Below are 18,063 nucleotides of genomic sequence, written 5' to 3'. Positions count from 1 at the left end.
CCTCCACCGAGACCTCCCAGCCGACACCACCATGAGCAGGAAACCCCAGGAGATCACTCACCACGCTCTGCTGCTGCCATCGTGTCCCACCCCAAGGCCTGGACACTTGAATGACTCAGAGAAGTATCTGCAAGGTTTAAGAACCATTTTGGGTAGGGACCGCTCACGCCGGCGCTGCCAAGCAGGAGAGGTCGGTGCAGGACAGTACCTGGAGAGGTATCGAAGTCTCATCCTTGGTGGCGAAGGCGAGTTGGAACGTACCGGCTCAGACGTGAACAGAAGAGATGGTCAAAGCCCCGCAGCTTTGATCTCGGAGGTATCTCGGTTCGACACGGAATGGAAAAGCCTACGGCAGATATGCTCATACCCACCGGCATCCAGCCCGCGCTGCCGGCAGGGCGATGCCCCCTGGTTCTTCATCCCGCCGCCCGGCACATGCTCGGATGGGGACTGGGATCCTGCTCTCCCAGCTCGGGGGGTGCTGCCAGGGAGTCTCAGGTAGAGAGAGTTCAATGAGAAGACTGAGCAGAAAATGCAAAGTGATCGTTCCAGATCTTCTGATTTAATAAATAGAAAATAGGACATACAGGAAGTTCAGCAAACACTCTTGGACCTCCCAAGATTAGTTTGAGGCAATTCTAGAGCCAATGTCTCAAGTATAACATCAAAATTCTCACTTTCCCACAAAAAAAAAAAAAAAAAAAAAGAAAAAAACCCCTATCAACTAGCACCAAAAAAGAGATTTTATAAATCTCCTAAATACATCTTCAGTCCAGTTCAGTTCTTTCTCACTCACCTACACCTCTCTCTCAATTATGTACAGACCTCACGCCACTACACCCAGTAAAATGCTACACCTATCTACACACCACCTTCCACCACCGAAGCCCAGTCCTCTCGAACTGTATTAAATTCATTCTAACACTGAGAAAAGTGAGGAACTTTTATATATATATATATATATATATCTATCTGTATATATGTACGTTACAGTCTCTGACACTGAGACGCGACGAGAGCACACCAGAAGCGAGGTCACCCGCACCCCCAGGCTGCGATGCCACCACTAGATGATGCTGTCTTATTAAGGAGGAAGAACAGAGCCAGGAGGGAAAACCCGAGTCATTTAAAAGCAGGACCAGAGCAGTCCAACACCCTTGAGTATCTTTGTAAGAGCTCTTCAGGCCAACAAGCATCTGCAACAGCTTCATTCCTCGGTGCAAGTTTGGCTAAAGAGACCGACAGATTTTGATCCTCTCCTGAGAATCGTCACCAGCCGCAGCTTCTACTCCGGGCAAGTTAAATATTCAAACCTCTCTTTCACGAAACTCCCAGATCGCCCACATTTCCTTTCACTGGATGCTTTGCACAGGCACAAACGTTGCATCCGGCTGTCTGAGAAGCACAAATGCATCCATTTGGGATAAACCGGTGTTTCTGAGAACGAGCAAGAAAATCTGAAGTTGTTGTAACTGGGAGAAGCAACCATTCGATCTGCACAGCTTCAAATACTGTGTTCTTCTGGAGCAACCACCTCATTGCAAAATGGTGAGTGCGTTTTCTGCATGGAAAAGCTGAGGCAGAGGCCCGAAGTCTGGGCTAGATCTGGGAAGGGAACGGAGGATTCCTGACATTCCCTACCCACATTTTTAGCCACTGAATACTTTGTGTCTGCACAAGGGAAAAAGCAACACTGGCCGATTGCAATCCCTTTCCATTTCTCAGTTTACAGAGTTTGCTTTAAGGCACATTCAAGATCACACTGGATTTAACTGCTTCTTGCTCAACAGAAATCTGGGACGTGCACGCTACGTCCATCTGCCACATAAAAAAGCCGATGTGAATGCTTAAATTGCAGCTCCTTTCCAGCCCCCAAACCAGAGCTCTCACCTTCCTCCCCAGCAGCGAGGCCGAAGGCCGTCAGCAGAGGAGAAGCAGGTTGGGTGGATGGGGGAGCCCTGAAGCACAACCCTAACCCTAACCCAGGTAAGGCTCTGCTCCTTCCCCGCCAGCACCACTCAGCTTTTTTATTTGGCAGCACAGCGTTAAGAGAACGCACCCGCCTTGCTAAGCTGGAACCAAATCAACCTGAGAAGGAACCACATCCCCAGAATGGAAGAAAAAGGAAACCAGTCCCACGGGATGGATTTTCAAAAGATGTGGAGAGGGACAGCACCCGCGTTCACCTGCCTGAGCCACCTTCCTATGGCAAAGCAAGGCAGGCGACGTTATCCGAGGGGAGCCCCGGCTGGGCTCCCTTTACCTGGGAATCTCATCGTTTCTTACAGCGCAACGTACGCAGACCTCGTGAAATCACAGCGGGTTTACTATCGAGAACCAACCGCCCCTCCTGGGTATTTCTTGCACCTCACCGTACTGAACAGGAGCAAGGGATGGGGGGAAGAAGTAGCAAGCTTTTAACAAGCCAGATACACTCTCCCCATCTGATCCACACAGCAGCTTAAAAAAGCCAACTCATTATGAAGTCCCCCTCCACCAAAGCCCGTATTTGTATCCCTTCTATTGGGTTTTAATTACAGTTACTGGCTAACGGAGCTTATCAGCAATACCAGCCTACAACTTCAGCTCTCTTCAACAGCATTAAACACAAAGAACTGAGCTGACCATCGGCACCTTCTGAATTATCTTTTTCAGGTGATGCAGCTCCAACACCCTCTCTTCGATAGATTCATCTCAAGATATTTCAGCTGTAAAACCGCTCAGAGGCTGCACACCTTGTTCTGAGAGTTCAAAATCATGAGCAAGTAATATTTACCCTATCCAGTACTGGGGGCACAGCAGCCGGTGGGAAAGACTGCCGTCACCTCCTGCACCCTCTCAGCCATCACTGCCTCAGTCTCAAAGTTTTGACAACTGAAAGCCTAAGGCACTTTCAATTTGGGGAAAAAAAAATTTTAAAATTCTCATTTTTAGTTTGCAAAGTAACCGTTAACTCAAAGGCATGTTTTGCCCAATGATATACCTGCAGAGGCAAACACCGAACGCTCATAATTCTAGGAAGTCTCTGCAGTTCTGCAAGGGCTCTTGAGCTCTGCCAGCGCAGCTCCAGCCAGCCCTAAGAGCACAAAACTCAGCCGGGGATGGTAAGAAGTAGAAACACTGTGCAAAGCTAAAGGAGGGACAAGCCTCCCCGGGCTTGGTAACAATACCGAGTGTCTCTATCACCAATCAACTATTGTCTAGAATTAAACAATCCAGCTTTGTGAAGCAACCAAGAGATCTTTGTGAAGTGACCAGAAGTACTTTTAACAGCACTGAATGCCAGATTTCAGGGAGAATGGAAAAAACCCAAGCCCTCTCCTTTCACTCTTCCCTAGGCATCTCCCAGGAAAAGGCGTCACCTCCCGGGCCTGGCAGGGTCACATCACGTCCCAGCACCAGTACCAGCGTGCCCAGCCGTGTGGCACACCTATTAAATACCGTGGGAAAGCCTCACCAAGAAGAAAATGGTGTTGCTTTTAACCAAAAAAAAAAGGCGGCTCTTCCTTTTGAGACATGCCTTTGAAAAGCCTCAGCAGGAGCAAAGTCAAATTTGAAAGCTAAAAGCCACCTTACAGTAACCACTTCAAGACAAAGGTGCCGTACGTTTTCTACCGCACATGATTTCGAAGACAACGTTAACCAACGCATCGAAATCCCTGTTCCACCATACCAAACCTTATTTGAGAGAGACCTCCTAGAGCTCGATACGTACGATTTCAGCTCCACTAAGTTTAATTACGCTTGGCACTCTCCTGCAGAGGGATGTCCACCTGCCTCTTCAAAGCCTCAGCCGCGGGGGACATTGGTTCCCTGGGGGGGGGGGGTGTCTTTCTCCCGCTCCCATGCTGGAGTCAACAAACGCCAGCACACTTGCCACCCAGCGTTGGCTTAAACCACCAGCTAACATTTTCCTGCCACAGCAGTAATCCAACCCAGCCTGTCAAAACACTTCCAGTGACAGAGATCCAGGTTTTTGTAAGTATTTTGAGGTTTAAAAGATAATCATGCCAAGCGGTGGCGTCTCAGCGCTGAATGCACTTCCCTTCTACCATTAAGGTCTCAAATACGTTTAAAAATCCAGACGGCAGGATGCAACTGCGCTATACGGGGATTTCTAATTTTGACAATACCAGAGGAAGCGAATCGATGCTGAAGAGCGGGAACTGCTTGGAGAACCTCCCCAGGCTGGGCAGCGGGTCCTCCTCTTCCTCTTACTTCATCACTCATCTTGCAACCCTGCGGTGGCACTTAGGTGCATAGAGAAATCCAGTACTCCGGTGTTTCAAGGGCCAATAATTTTCCCCCTCTTCCTCGGTGCAGGCGGACTTGCTTCTTGATGTCTCACAAGCGAGGTGTCCTTGTACGTACCATGAATACACGCATGAAAAGCAGCATGGGAAGAAGCAATCTTATTAAAGAAATTACCCCTAAGAAGTTGCAGAAGACACGGGAAGTTTTTCATGAGACCCCAGGGTCCAGGGGTGTGCCGGAAGGGCTTTAGCCCCTCTCTGCATCATCAACACGCCTGGCATTTATCCCAGACCGGCTTTCAGAGAACCAAGACAGGCATCCGAAACCGGCGACTCGAGGGCGACTTGACAAATGTGCTGCAAACTTGCAGGATGCCTACACGAAGCATTGGCATTCCTCTGCTTTACCTACAAATACACCAGTGCCGAGCAAGATCAAAGCCACGTCAAAAGCCAAGCTAAGAACGTTATTCTTCAAGGGGAAGCTGAGACACATTGTAATGCTCAATTTAAGGGGTCAGGCTAGACACTACGTCGTTTGAGGTAAGAATCCCACTATCTCCAACACTAGCTCAATATAGCACCAGTTTTAGCAATGCTGGAGGTCTGAGTCTAATCCTACGGGGTTTTTCAGCAGTTGGTCGTGACAGCAGCCCTAAGCGGTTTCATCAAGCAGGCACTGGGCTGTACTGCGAAACCTGGAGAGCGCGCGCCGTCTTTAGAACAACTCTTGTCACTAATAAAGGTAGTTTGATTGTCGGTCCCGAACCAATTTAATATAATTTTGGATAAAATCGCTTTAACTGCTAGGGCACGCAGCTGTACCAGTTACTAGAGAGGAACCTCAGATGCTGAGGAAGACGGGAATTCGTGTGGTGCAGGGAGAGATTCAGGTAGCACAGAGCTAAGGCCTGTTTTGAAATCCGCATCTGTTGAATAAAGGCTATTTCTACCCCAGGAGCTATTTCCAGTTAAGTAAGGCATAATATCAGCCGCTCGATGTTACTGTGTTAACAGCATCAATTCATGCCACATTAAAACACTTTCTTGGCACAATTTATTTTTTCTGACCCAAACAAATAAGCCATTAGCAAGTCATTAACAATATTCTACCCTAAGTTGTCAGTTTAACAGCCCTGTAAAAACATTTTTAGTTTAAAAACAAAAAAGTGTGCATGCTGTTGATATTAAAACTGCAGTTACTCTTTCAGGAGTACCAGCGGTTTTGCTGCAAAGCGTTCTCAACGTACTAATTTGTACAGTAAAGACAAAAACTCAGTTGAAGGCAGTAGATGGCTGTGTTAGGTGCCACTCACGGCTCGGGAACAGCGGACTGTCTCTATTTCTTGTACACTTCCAGATACAACATTCAAGCCCTTTTGAGAGTTTGGTTCAGGCCGATCAGCGCAGAGTAAGAAAGGATTGTACATTCGTCTCTAAGTTGAAGTGAACTGAACTGGTGTAATTTAGGCTGAATTCCAGATGCTCGGTTTCAAGCTACTTCTTGAATAATGCCTCTCAGCTTTTTCTTATGCCTGTTTTTTCATGTTAGCGATCACTGGCACTGCTTTTGGCCTTGCTACTCCACACTGATGAAAGCAAGGAGAACAAGTAAAGGAACAGAATAGGATCTTAAAATGAACAGCTTCTTGCCAAACCAGCAAGGATACCATTCCCCCTTGTACCAGGCTCCATGGATATTTCTATCAGATTTTCATATTGTAAGCGCTTCTTGGGAAGAGAGAAAACTCTGGAACAGTGAGTATTTATTAGAATATTTTTTGTTAAATAAAGAGGAGGAAAAAAAAAAAGAAGAAAAAAAAAAAAAAAGAGTACTGCAGATTTAATTTCACATCTTGGCTATGCTCTGACAAAGGAGAAGTTACTGAACTCAGCAACTACTTCTTGTCTCAAGCCAGGGATTAATTAATGCCCCTCCCAAAACTTGTACCGGTCCCAACCCACCCCCAGCCCCCAACCCTTCCCATTTTATTTCCCAACTAGACAACACTGTTGGCAAATCAAGACAGCATGAAACTTACATCAATAAAAACAACAAGAAAAAAAAAATAAATCATGTGAAGTGTGCCAATGCATCAGGGGTCTATCCTATTCAACGGTGTACGTCTCCAACTAGCAATTCTGCTCGGGAGTCAGCTGTACCTTTTGCGGAGGGAGAGTTTAAACGTTTTTGAGCATGCTCCATGGTGCAATTGTAAGTGCCGCAGAACCACAGGACAAGAGATTGAACACCTGAGTTTTTCCCCCAGGACTTCTTTTCAGGGACACACATGGTTATCCAACTGAAGGTTCGTGCAGTAACACTCAGTAAATACAATCCGATGCTTTAGCACAAATTACAAGTATCCAGTTCAGCACGGTATAAGGCATGTGGACAAGAAGAGACATCAGCAGAACGCAGCAGGATCAGCAGAACAGCATTGGTGATTGACGCTCCAGTTTGTCAGACTTTGACCCCACTTCGAATCCCTGATTCCTACCACAGACAATGAAATTCAGTTTCTATCGTAGCGTTTCTGAGGCTATTTATTTTTGGCCAAGTGTTAAAAGACCAACTCCTTTTTGCTTCATTTCGATGTAAATGCAGAAACATTGGCGGAAGCTGTAGGAGAAGCAACGGAGCAGCAGGGATGTCTGCAGGTGATCGAAACTCTGCCCTCAACTTAAGTGTCACTGCACTAAATCGGGAGATACTGAACGGGGAGTAAACTGGCCCAGCCACTAGCACTGTCACAGAACGTGTATTTTGTTTTAAAAAAACAGAACAAAAGGCAAACAGATTAATTATGAACCCTCCTTTTCAGAAGCAGACCAGGATTAAAAAATATTCCTGCAAAATTAAAATGTTAGATTCTCCATCTAAAAAAAGTTTATACATACGCGCTGAAAGTGACCACCACACAGGTCTGAACAGCACCTTACAGTACAGACTAAGACTTAAAGAGCTGATCTCACATTTGAAGTCTTTTAATTAAAAAAAAAAAAAAAAAGTGGCTGGGGCTGGGATGACACAAACGGGACACTTCAGAACACAAGGCAGAGGCGAAACTGGCAGCCTCGCTCGCCAGGCCATGGAAGCGGTGTAACGGGAAAGGGGCACTTCATGCACAAAATGTATTTTACAAAATACATATCCAAAAAAAGCCAAAAAAAAAAAAAAAGCCAACAAAAAAAAAATCCCACCTTGCACTAATTGCAGCACTCTTAACACTTGCTCTGCCACAGGCTGCTGCCCATGCCTTGTTTGATAGAGGAGGCATGTGAAAAAGGGGGGGGGGAAATCCATGTTTCAGTCTATGTTTCAAAATTTCTCTCATAGGGACGTCTTCAGTCATCTGATGTCAGACATGGAGCTCTCGGAGTACGTCGTGGTCATGACAGGAGTGCCGTTGTTTGCCAAACAACCTTGCCTCAAGGTTTCAAAATATGAGGCCTGCACTGGTTTATGATACTGCAGAACTTTTATGGCATCTTCTATCTTAAACCATTCCCTTTTCCGTCCTGTGGGCAGAAAGGAAAATCAGGAGTTGTTTTTGTTAAACGACGTTATCCTTTCTGTGCTTAAACTTTGCTGTTGATTAGCTTTTGATCCTTATCACATGCACTAACGCTGCAAAGATCATTTCACTGGGTAGCAAAGCATCAGTTCAAAAGACACTGGGAAATTTTCTCTCAGTAGTCTCTGATCTTGAGGGCCACCTACTCCAAACACCACATGGAGGGCTCCTCCATCCACTTGACTAGTATCTGCTTAGGGCAGTACACCCACTAACCAATCAAACCAGTCTTGCATTTCCTAAACTAAAACCACACATTTATTTTGCTATTTCTGCCTTTTCCAGTCAAGCCAAATACTCATTTGAAGACAATCCACGAAGACGCGCACCAACCACCACCCAATTCCCATCAATTTGGAAGTGAACCTCGGCACTCACATCTTACTCTTTCCATGAAACCTCTTCCGTACACAGCCTGAGGAAAGTCAGGTTTATGGTTGGACGTGATCATCTTAAAGGTCTTTTCCAACCTAGGTGATTCTATAAGTTACAGGTGCTACAGTGCTATTGACAAACCTTGTGCAGAGCAACAGGGTTCATTTTCTTTGGGAATCCAATTTAAAAGCAAAGATTTCAAAAGAGGATGGGTAATGATTAATCCACTGTGCCCACATATATTTTCTTCTTGTCTTAGAAAGGAGAGTTCTTCATGCTCTTTGCATAGTATCTTGAAGTGCAAGAATTAAATACAAAACTGCTGTAGAGGTGGCTGTACAGCTGCATTAACTTCTCTTGGGCCACAGAGGTTACAAAAGCATCAATTTGACCACAATTTCTTTTTCCCAAGCAACCAAAGGACACACCATTGCAACTTTTCTCAACCACTCTCACAAGGATTCCAGCTCCCAGAGGGATGCTAAGCGGATGTGTTTTGTCTGCATCAAACCAGTTAATGCTAGCAAGCACAAATAGCTTACCAATATTGACAGAGTCCTCCCAGTCTTCCAACACTTCTGTGACGATAAGTACGTAAACATATGTCCTGTGTTTCCTGTCCCGATTCTAGGAGGCAAAGGGAACAGAGTAACGACAAAGCTACCGAAGGAGAAAAGGCGGGTGGGCACACGGGGACTACTCGTTGCGTGCTGCCTCACTGCGATGCTGTGGTACCTTCTGTGCCATCTCCCTCACATTACAGCTCGTTCTTCGCTATTAAAAATTGTTGCGTTTTAAATGAGAGGTCTGAAAGTATTAATAGGGATTGCAGCCAAAAAGTCTAGCCCCTAACCTCTAAGGCGGCATTTGGTGGATGGATATGCTTATAAATCAGTTCCTCAGCTGGGGCAAAAAACCAACCACCACACAGGAAAGATTTTTATCTATTTCACACAACTCTGAAATAGTGAGAAAACAACTGTAAAAAGAGCTGTTGGTACCTGTTGACTATGCATCTTGCTAGTACTCATCCGGCATTTCCGCACTCCTCATCGGAGCGCACAGGCTTCACTGCCTTGCAGAGGCCAGCGTGGCACCGGGTGGTGGCAAAGGAGGGCCACTGCTCCCCAGCTGGTGGGTGACATTTTTTGGCAGCAAAAAAGGTAGGAAAGCACTGAGAATACCCTGTTACACTGGCTTATCCCTCATGATTTCAGCAATTACAGATGACCAATATCACTGAAAGCATCAGCATGCATTTCTATTTAAACAGGGAGTTCTAATCTTCCTTCAGACAAGTTATCTAGTTTACTTCACGACAAACTAGGAAGTGGTTTTTACTCCGAGACAATTTTTTGCATCAAAGTTTCACAGACTCAGTGTCTGAAACTTACCTCAAAAATTCCCACTAATCTTCCTAACGTCCCTTTCACTCCAGCCTAAGAAAAGTTCAAAGAGAAAAAAAAAAGAAAAACACGATTTAACAACAGGTCAGTACATTCCTTGTTTGTCGTGCAGGAGCAGTTCCTTTGGAACAGGAAGCAAATGCTGTAAAATTCTGAAAACAACAGGGTCACAAGACAAACGTATCGCGAGCTCTTAACTGTGCATGCATTCCGAGGAATTTTTTCTTCTTTTTCTATATTCAAACCATTTAGGAGTCAATCTGGAGGAAAAAAAAAAAAACAACAAAACAAACTATTTGATGAGTTACTGATTGCATACCAATACATCCTGAACTACCAGAATCTCCTCTAAAGGTGATTATTATTGTAATAGTCTAAGCACAGATAAAATTTGCTTTGGGATTTAGCAGTTTTACCTCTTTAAAAATATAGATTAAGAAAACGACTTGTAAACTATGTGTAAAACATCTGCTTACACCATCAAAGCAACACGACAGCTACCAGGTATGTCAGGGATGCTCTGCATACATTTGAAGCAAGCGAATATAAACATAAAATACTTGCAATGTTGTCGTGAGGCCTCCACCACAGGAACGAGACTATTTTTGATACAAGACAAAATGCAGATGTGCATTGGAAGAAAACTATTCACTCAGGCACAGACACAAACCAAGAGAAGATCTAAGCAACAGTTTTGTCTTCTGTTGGAATGCTACTGAGGATCTACCCACTTTATCTCATTTGCTGGCGCTTTTTATGCATCCGCTCACCGCTGTGGCTCAGTCACTTTCTCAAAGCGCTGTTTCTCGTCTCTGCTCTCCAGGGCATCACACATGGATGCAAAATGCCATCCCACCCTCCTGCCCCCCAGCCCCACTCCATTTTTCCAAGAATTCACATTCCCTTCTTTTTACGACTGTAAATGGTTGGAACTCAAGCGCTGCAGACAAGATGAGATTTTGGTCGATGACTTAATTGGTCCAAACCACCCCACACAGTCTGGCATACAACCCAGCCACGTTTGGAAGGTAAATTCGGCTGCTGGCTCTGACAGCTGGAACATACCCTAAACAGCTCAGGAGAATAATGCCTCTGCTCCTGCAGACAAGATATATAGATCTGATTATGTCAGGCTTTTTTTTTTTTTTTTTTTAAAAAAAAAAAAAAAAAAGTTTGGGTGAGGGTAACTAAATATTCAACGATAAGACAAGTTCTCTGTCCTGCGCGGCTGAGTTACACCGTTGCTTGCCCGTTCAGCTTCTACCAGTTGCTGTACAGTCATGAGCTTTTAGAAAGGAAGAACTTTTATTAATTAAAAGGTTTTACAGGTTAAGTTCCCAAGCCTGCCAAACGAACACACCCAGATACCAAACCACACAGTCAGAGCACACCTCGCTATTGCTTCTAACAGCAGCTGATGGCAGAACCGCCCCAAAAGAAAAGGATTTGTAGCTCCCCCTACTACAAGCGTTCAGAGAAATCTGTAATTCTTTCTGTAATGTGCTCCCTGACCTCTGCTTCTAGGAAGGAGCTTTTCAGCTGAAGCTTTTATGTTGGTTTTGGATGCAAAATTAATTGTCTCATCAGTATTTCTGACATTCTGCTCAGCCCATAGGTGGACCACTGACTATTAACCACAAGGCTATTTCTGGAGTCAAATAGCAATTCCATGAAGGTCAACGTACGCGTGTGTGCGCACACCAGCAAGGCTAGGACAGATAACTGGCTTTGACCTTTGTGGATGAGTGATTTTACCTCATCTGCAAAACCGTTCCTGCTAACCTGGACTAATGTGTCTCAGAAGTTAACTGGACGGCAAATACTTCAAATGAATTTCATTCAAAGATCTTCAGCAGCCACCAACGGTGGTTTTTTTTTTTTTTAGCTAAGCAAGAGTCTCAATCAGCCAGCAATAACACACAAAGCAACGTTCACCTTCACAACATACATACAAAAACGAGTATCTTAAAAGGCAAAGTGTAATCAAATGTTTCAGGCAAATGTCTTAAGGCAGTTTTCGCTTGTTCCTGGAGAAGGCTATGGAATTTCTGCTCTCACTTACCTGCAGAGGCGCTGAATCAAGAGCCAGGGACGATGTTGCGATGGTTTAGTGAACTCTCAAGCCTGACTAGAAACAAATTTATTTCCAGGCAACTAGCCAGCCTGGAAACTAAGCATGAATACTGCTCAACCAGCCTCCCAAGCAGTTTATCCCCAGCTCTAAAACTGTGCTTGAAGTGCTACAGGCAGGTGAGGAGCCCTTCCTTCTGTTCTGCTTAAACAGAGAGGCGACGGAAATTACACCACCAGCAAACTAAGATCATCCTTCTCCATTCTGCCTAGTCTTATTCACCATAAAAAAGTGATGCCAAGACATACACGTGCTGTAGGAAAATCATGTTGAATTATCATTAGACGACTCAAAAGAGTGCTGAGGTTTTCTTCACGTATGAATTTACCACACGTAGTAGTAAACGGTGACATAAATGAATGGTTTTGAATCAAACAAGTATTAGGCTGATTTTATATGGAGTCCTTACCAAAGACTGCAAAGCACATCAGCCATTACAGCCTGGAGACCAATGGCTCCCTCATCCTATTTTACTGGTACAGTGGACTTTAAAGGCAACATATAGGACATCTAACACAGACCGACCGGATTGTTATAGACCTATTTCTGATGAAGCATTTAATTCACACACAAACAGGAAAGTCATAGTCTCTGTACAATCATGTACTTCGTTTAATGGAACAAACAAATGTAGAAGTGGAATTCAGAGTCTCACACAAGTTTCTAACATAGAAGTTGCCCAAGACATCCAAGAAAATACTCTATAGACGTTATCACTAATCAAGCAAGAGAGATAACGAGCAACAAAACTGCCAGGCTCCTCCTTGGGCCAGCTCCACACCTCTTGCTTTCCTGGGGGCCAAGCCCCCAGCCCTTTCCCTGACTCATCTTCACTGCAGGACGAGCATTTTCTTGGAAAGCTAAAAGCATAGTCACAGGCTCATCCAGGATTGAAGCTGGATCTAAATCTTAATTTGCACCAGATGACTCAGGAATTTTCTCCATGGGTTGAGAATCCTCCGCCCTCACGGGCCACAACAGTAAGTGTCTGGCAGAGACAGCACAATTTATTTGGGCACGTGTTCCCCCACCAAGCATTAGAAGTCCTCAGAATGCACGCACGTCCTAGGAGGACACTATTAAACCTATCAACAAGGAGTAGGAGGGCACCAGCACCAACTGTTCCATCTGCAGGTGTGAAAATAAAGCAAATCGATTGAACAACAGTATTCCCCAGGAAGAGGCACACTCGGCTATAGCAGAGGACAGGCAGAGCTTGCAAAATGAGCTGCTCTTTCATTGCTCTGCAGATCCAAATCAGTTCCTAATGTCTGAGGGAGTCCTCACTGGAGGAGAAGATAGATGCAGCAAGAGTGCATCAGTGTCACAGCAACAGCCAGCTGCCCCAAAACAGCACAGGACTTCAAACCGCTGCCGCACACAGGAGGGGTGGGCTAGGCGTTTGGGACAGGGAATGAAAATCTGGAGGAAATGAAGCTTTACTAGTTCTGTTGCTCGTGGAACAACTTGTTTTAATAAAGAAAAATTACTGAAGACATCCAAGAACAGCAGGTTCAGGTTTCAAAGCTGAAAATAAGTTCGGGTCAGATGCAAAAAGCAGCCTGCAGCAACGCCATCTGTTCCTAGGGACAGCTTTTATTTCCTTCCATCTGAGCTAAGGAAAATGTGGGTTGGAATTTCAGCTATTTCACTTTGCTCTATTAGGCTCAAAGCCTGCATCTACTACACATTACTGCTGGGCAAGAGGACTGTGGTAAAACACCCAAATCTTTGCTCTAATACTTGCAGCACCGAAGGTAGTAAGTCCCACCCATGAAGACTGCTAGCTTAGACAAGTTCTAAAAACACCAATTACAATTTTGGTAGGCAAATAGGCAAATTTTCTTGCTGTCTCTACTGTGTCTCAGGGAGGGTTACACTTACTCATCTAATTCTTTACTGTGTTACAACCAATATATGCTTTTACATTCATGAACTAGAAATGAAATACCATGGCAGAGTGAAGAACTTTAAGACATTGCACTCATTTTTAAGAAGTTTGAGTACAGAGGGTAACAGAGGTAGTGAACCTGGCCCGCTATTTGCGCTGAATAGTACTAAATCTAGGAAGAGTTCAGTGCCATCATCTCAGTCATTCATCCATGGTCCTTGCAATATTAAAAAAAAAAAAAAAAAAAAAAAAAAAAAGTCTTCCTATTTTAGTGCTGAAGATCACAGAATCACAGAATCTTTTGGGTTGGAAAAGACCTTTAAGATCAAGTCCAACTGTTACCCTAACCCTGCCATCCCACCACTAAACCCTGTCCCTAAGCAGTAAGATATCAACATTCATATTCTAAATCACGAACAAATACATGAAACAGAACGGATTATTTATAAAACATGCTTAAGAGGGGAAAAGAAAAAAAAAAAAAAAAAAAAAGAGGTCTAGCAAGCAGATCAAAGTACCACCACGATGGACTATTTTTGATATTGGCATCCATTGCTGTTTGATCACAGATCAAGCACAACTTCTCTGGCTTTTGATTCCCATGAAGAAAGCACAACTAACGCTCCCGTAATTTTATAGAACTTGACATTTACTAAGTATTTAAAGGTCAGGACGTGAAAGATGCTGTAAGTGCAAAATGAAATGCTTTTGGGTTTAACAGATGAGCGTGGAGGCTTTTTTCAAAGTCACTCTATAAGAAGTTTAATTTAAGGCATCTATTTCTAAAACATGTTCTTCACCAGTTGCTCACACCCATAAAAAAAACTTATTCCTAACATAAAATTAATTTGGGGGAGAGAACGCAACAGTAAAAAAAATCCAAGAATGAAGAAGGAAAAAAATAAAAGGGCACATCATTTTTCCAGAAGGTGAACCTTAGAACGTACCTGGAGTTTACAGCTGTGTAAGATGGACTACATCATTTTTCAACAATCTAACAAAAATAAGTGGTTTTATTCTGAAAAGGCTGCTCTCATTCAGAGCTAACGTGCTCGTCTAGTGCCACTTTGCCTAAGAACAACGCCCAAGAACTCAAGTCACTTCAAATTTTATGCAGACAACAGCAAGCATGACAAGTGTTGGTACCTGTCTACTTTAATACTTCCGCTGGTACAGATTAATATAGATAAGGACTATCTCAAACTAGGACAAGGACTTCCAACTCAAACTGGGACAGAGGGATCACAGGTTCCACTCAGAGTCAACACTGCATTTTGGAACAGCCTTCTAAAATTTTGAAAAATCAGAAAGAGGGAAAAGTCAGATTTCTTTATATGACAATTATTGCAGCAGTAACATGGGTAAATTCAAACACATATGTGGTAAAATAAAAACAGGGAACGCAGAAATTAAAACATCTTAGTTTAGGGAAGCATATTTTGAAAAGAAAATGCATACCATGCAAAAAAGAATGAATTGAGAAAATCCAGCCCATTGTCATCTTCAAAGCCCACAAGCAACCGAAAGGGCAATGAGTCCTTCCAGCCCTTCCAACTGTCTCTTATTAAAACGGAAAAAGCATACCAGAGTCAGCGAAAGAAAGTCCACAAATTTCTTCCATAACTTTGACCAGCACACGCAAGCCACCTTCTTTTAAGATAAAAACTACTTTGTGTTCATTGACAGGGAGGAAAACAGCTTTTCCCTTTCCCAAGGCGAGCAGCAGACTCTACCTGCTCAGCTAACCTCATTTCCTTGCGAGTGTCTCAGGAGAGGAGCAAAGCCATCAAACCTACTCACAAATCGGCCTCAGCTACAACCTGCCTGAAAAAGCCTAGATTCACGTGAAAGGATGAGCAAGGATTCCCAGCCGGCACGCCACACCAGTTGCCCAGCAGTCTCCTAAAAAACAAGCTGGGAAACTGGGTGCCCAAGCCCTTGACAGCATTACAGCTGTAATATAACAAACATTCCCCTCCCTCATGCACATTCCCCGGCAACAATTTAAACAGCTCGCTGAGCTTGAGACAGTTGATGTACTTTATCATTTTGTGTGCAGATCATAAGCAGCGTGCTGGAACACAAACCTATTTGAAGGCAGCCTTGCACACCTAACAGCCCGCCTGCGTTCCCCACCCGTGTCAGCTAGCCTCATCATTAGCCGCAGAAGCACTCAAGTAATTTTATGGACATGCCCGGCTGCTCTTCTGCAGACGGCTTTCAGGAAAGCCTTTCTCGTAACAGCAGCCGATAGCTGCATTTTGGATTCCCACCCCGCATTCTCATCACATGCTACTAGGTGTCATGGAGGTTAGCCGTTGGGGTAACCCTGCTGCTCCTGGAGCTCTTGATGTTTACTGTTTGTCGAGCAGCATTCAAGCAGGTAGGTGCTTCGCTGGGAATGACTCAACCCTGCCAGGCTGCCACAGTTTGAATTACATTCTCATTCGGCACCGGTCCACGTGAGCGAGGGAACACCAGCTGAGCGAGAGGGGATTATCTCAGCCAGCCCAAACCAGTTTCTTCCCTGCAGACTGAGCCCATGCCAAGGTTTCCTTTCAGCCACCGAGCTGTCATGGAAAGAGAGCAACTCTTCCAAGGCGCTGCGCTGCCCGAGGAAGGGAGGGTCGATACAGATTTATTTTAAGGATTTGAAAGGCGAAGCCGTGCATCTCCTGAATGAACCCTTGACTTCTGTATCAAATAACTTAATTATTAATAACGATTGGGTTGTAAAGCAGGAACCTGCAGCTAAAAATGTTTCTGTTGTTCTGGTTAAACTCACTTTGGCTTGTAATGTGTTTGAAAGATTGCCGAGTTACTAAAAAAGCAGGAGCTGTATTACAAGCTGGAAACAAAATTTGCAAGCAGCAATCCCCAGTACTAGAGGGACCTAATGACATTTAAAAAAATAAATTTTCACTGTATAATCTTTCATATCTTTCTGATAAACTGACAGATTATAAAAACATCCAAAGAGAAGCACACGACTCAAGAACTGCCACATTACATTAGTCCAGAGGCTCAAATATTCAGCATTTTGTTAGACAGCAGCAGGTATTTCCAAATACTTCAGAGAAAACACCTTCATATACCAGACATTTAAATAAAGCAACTACTGGAGAAGCTTCCCCCAAGTTCCATCAATTAGCTCGTGATTTCTGTTGTGCAGCACAAAGATTTATAACCCCCTTGAAAGCATTTTTAATCCTGCCTTATATAACTGTGAACCTACTTGGTCATCCATATATAATCATTTAATCGTTTCTGAATCCAAGCATCTCTCCAATTTGATGATATTCAGAAGCAAATTCTGAAGACGTTTTACATACAATGTAGTCGACCGCCATTTGCTGCCTTTAAATTCCTTATGAAGGATAAAATTGTTCTTCCGTCTTTGAGAGAAAAATGCGCCTTCTCCATATAGATCATCAATCTGTGTTTGATCTGCTCTTTTGATCTTTCTGAAATGGCTTCAAGTGAAAAAAAAAAAAAAACCAAAACCAAACAACAAACCCACAAACAAAACCAGGAACACATTAGGAATTGTTGCTTGGAACTCTTATCATCAATTCCTCTTATTCACATAAAACTCAAAAATATGTATTAGACCAAAACATTGAGGTCCCTATATTTGGAATGTCTTTAGTAGCTCGTAAGCTCTTATTTCTACCTTCTACCCAAGTATTAGATAGCTCCACAAAAGCAGAGCTGTTTTTTTAAGTTCTCTTAAGAAACTGTTTTCATACAGAGAAAACAAAACAGAGAATATTGTACGTACTGAAGTGACTATAGCTTAATTTTATCTATTTTCGGTTAGAGGCATCAGGCGAGGAAAAGTTCATTCTGACTGAGTGCCTTAATCACATTCCTGTGCTATCTTTATTTAGGACTCCAGTTTCCCTCCCACGTACGATGTGGGTATCACCAGTGACCCTATATTCCTCTTCACCTTAAGGAAAACAAGCAAGAGTGATAAGAACAAATTCCCAGAGCCTTGGCTAAGAATCGGCAGCGGAGCTCCAGGAGCTCCCGTTCTTGTCAAACACTCACCTCTTCACAGACTTCTCGCACAGCGGCCACGTTGGGCTCCTCCTCGGGCTCCATGCCACCCCCAGGGACAATCCATCGATCAGGATGACGACTACTGCTAACCAGCAGCACCTGCAGAGAGTAGAGCGCAGCTGATGTACAAACTCAAGGCAACGGTCCTTTTCAAAGCCCAGCCAAAGAGAAGTTGTCTTTGCACCTCTCACACCTCCAAACACGACCAATCCAACACAACTCCTTGAAAATACTCCACTTTTTCCAAGACAATTTCCTTGGCCCCTTTCAGACAGCTGTGCAAACCACCTCGTCAGCAACACCAAGGCACTCCAACGCTCCAAATTATTTCAGCCATTACCTTCTCACTGCTCCAACGTGACGC

General features: G+C 44.1%; 1 protein-coding gene across 1 annotated transcript; it reads right to left on the bottom strand.

Annotated features, from left to right (window-relative positions):
- Window positions 1-3,787: 3,787 nt before the first annotated feature.
- NUDT3 (nudix hydrolase 3) lies at window positions 3,788-17,798 on the bottom strand. Its single transcript, XM_035893804.1, has 4 exons — window positions 17,688-17,798; window positions 9,601-9,645; window positions 8,749-8,833; window positions 3,788-7,775 (listed from the first exon to the last, which is right to left on the bottom strand). Exons 1-4 carry the CDS (start codon window positions 17,739-17,741, stop codon window positions 7,606-7,608), a joined length of 354 nt encoding a protein of 117 aa, XP_035749697.1. The 5' UTR covers window positions 17,742-17,798; the 3' UTR covers window positions 3,788-7,605.
- Between the last annotated feature and the right edge of the window lie 265 nt (window positions 17,799-18,063).

Source organism: Egretta garzetta, unplaced genomic scaffold (genome assembly GCF_000687185.1).
Source record: "Egretta garzetta isolate BGI_Z169 unplaced genomic scaffold, ASM68718v1 scaffold105, whole genome shotgun sequence".
Taxonomy (NCBI): Eukaryota; Metazoa; Chordata; class Aves; order Pelecaniformes; family Ardeidae; genus Egretta; species Egretta garzetta.
This window is presented reverse-complemented; position numbering and strand designations above follow the sequence as displayed.

What these genes read in the sequence shown, in the direction of transcription:
- NUDT3 (XM_035893804.1), bottom strand. Translation starts at nt 17,741, where the DNA reads ATGGAGCCCGAGGAGGAGCCCAACGTGGCCGCTGTGCGAGAAGTCTGT. An exon ending in GATTAGTGGGAATTTTTGAG is followed by an intron (nt 8,834 to 9,600) that starts GTAAGTTTCAGA and finishes TTTGCCTCCTAG; the next exon opens with AATCGGGACAGGAAACACAG. An exon ending in GGAGGACTCTGTCAATATTG is followed by an intron (nt 7,776 to 8,748) that starts GTAAGCTATTTG and finishes TTCTGCCCACAG; the next exon opens with GACGGAAAAGGGAATGGTTT.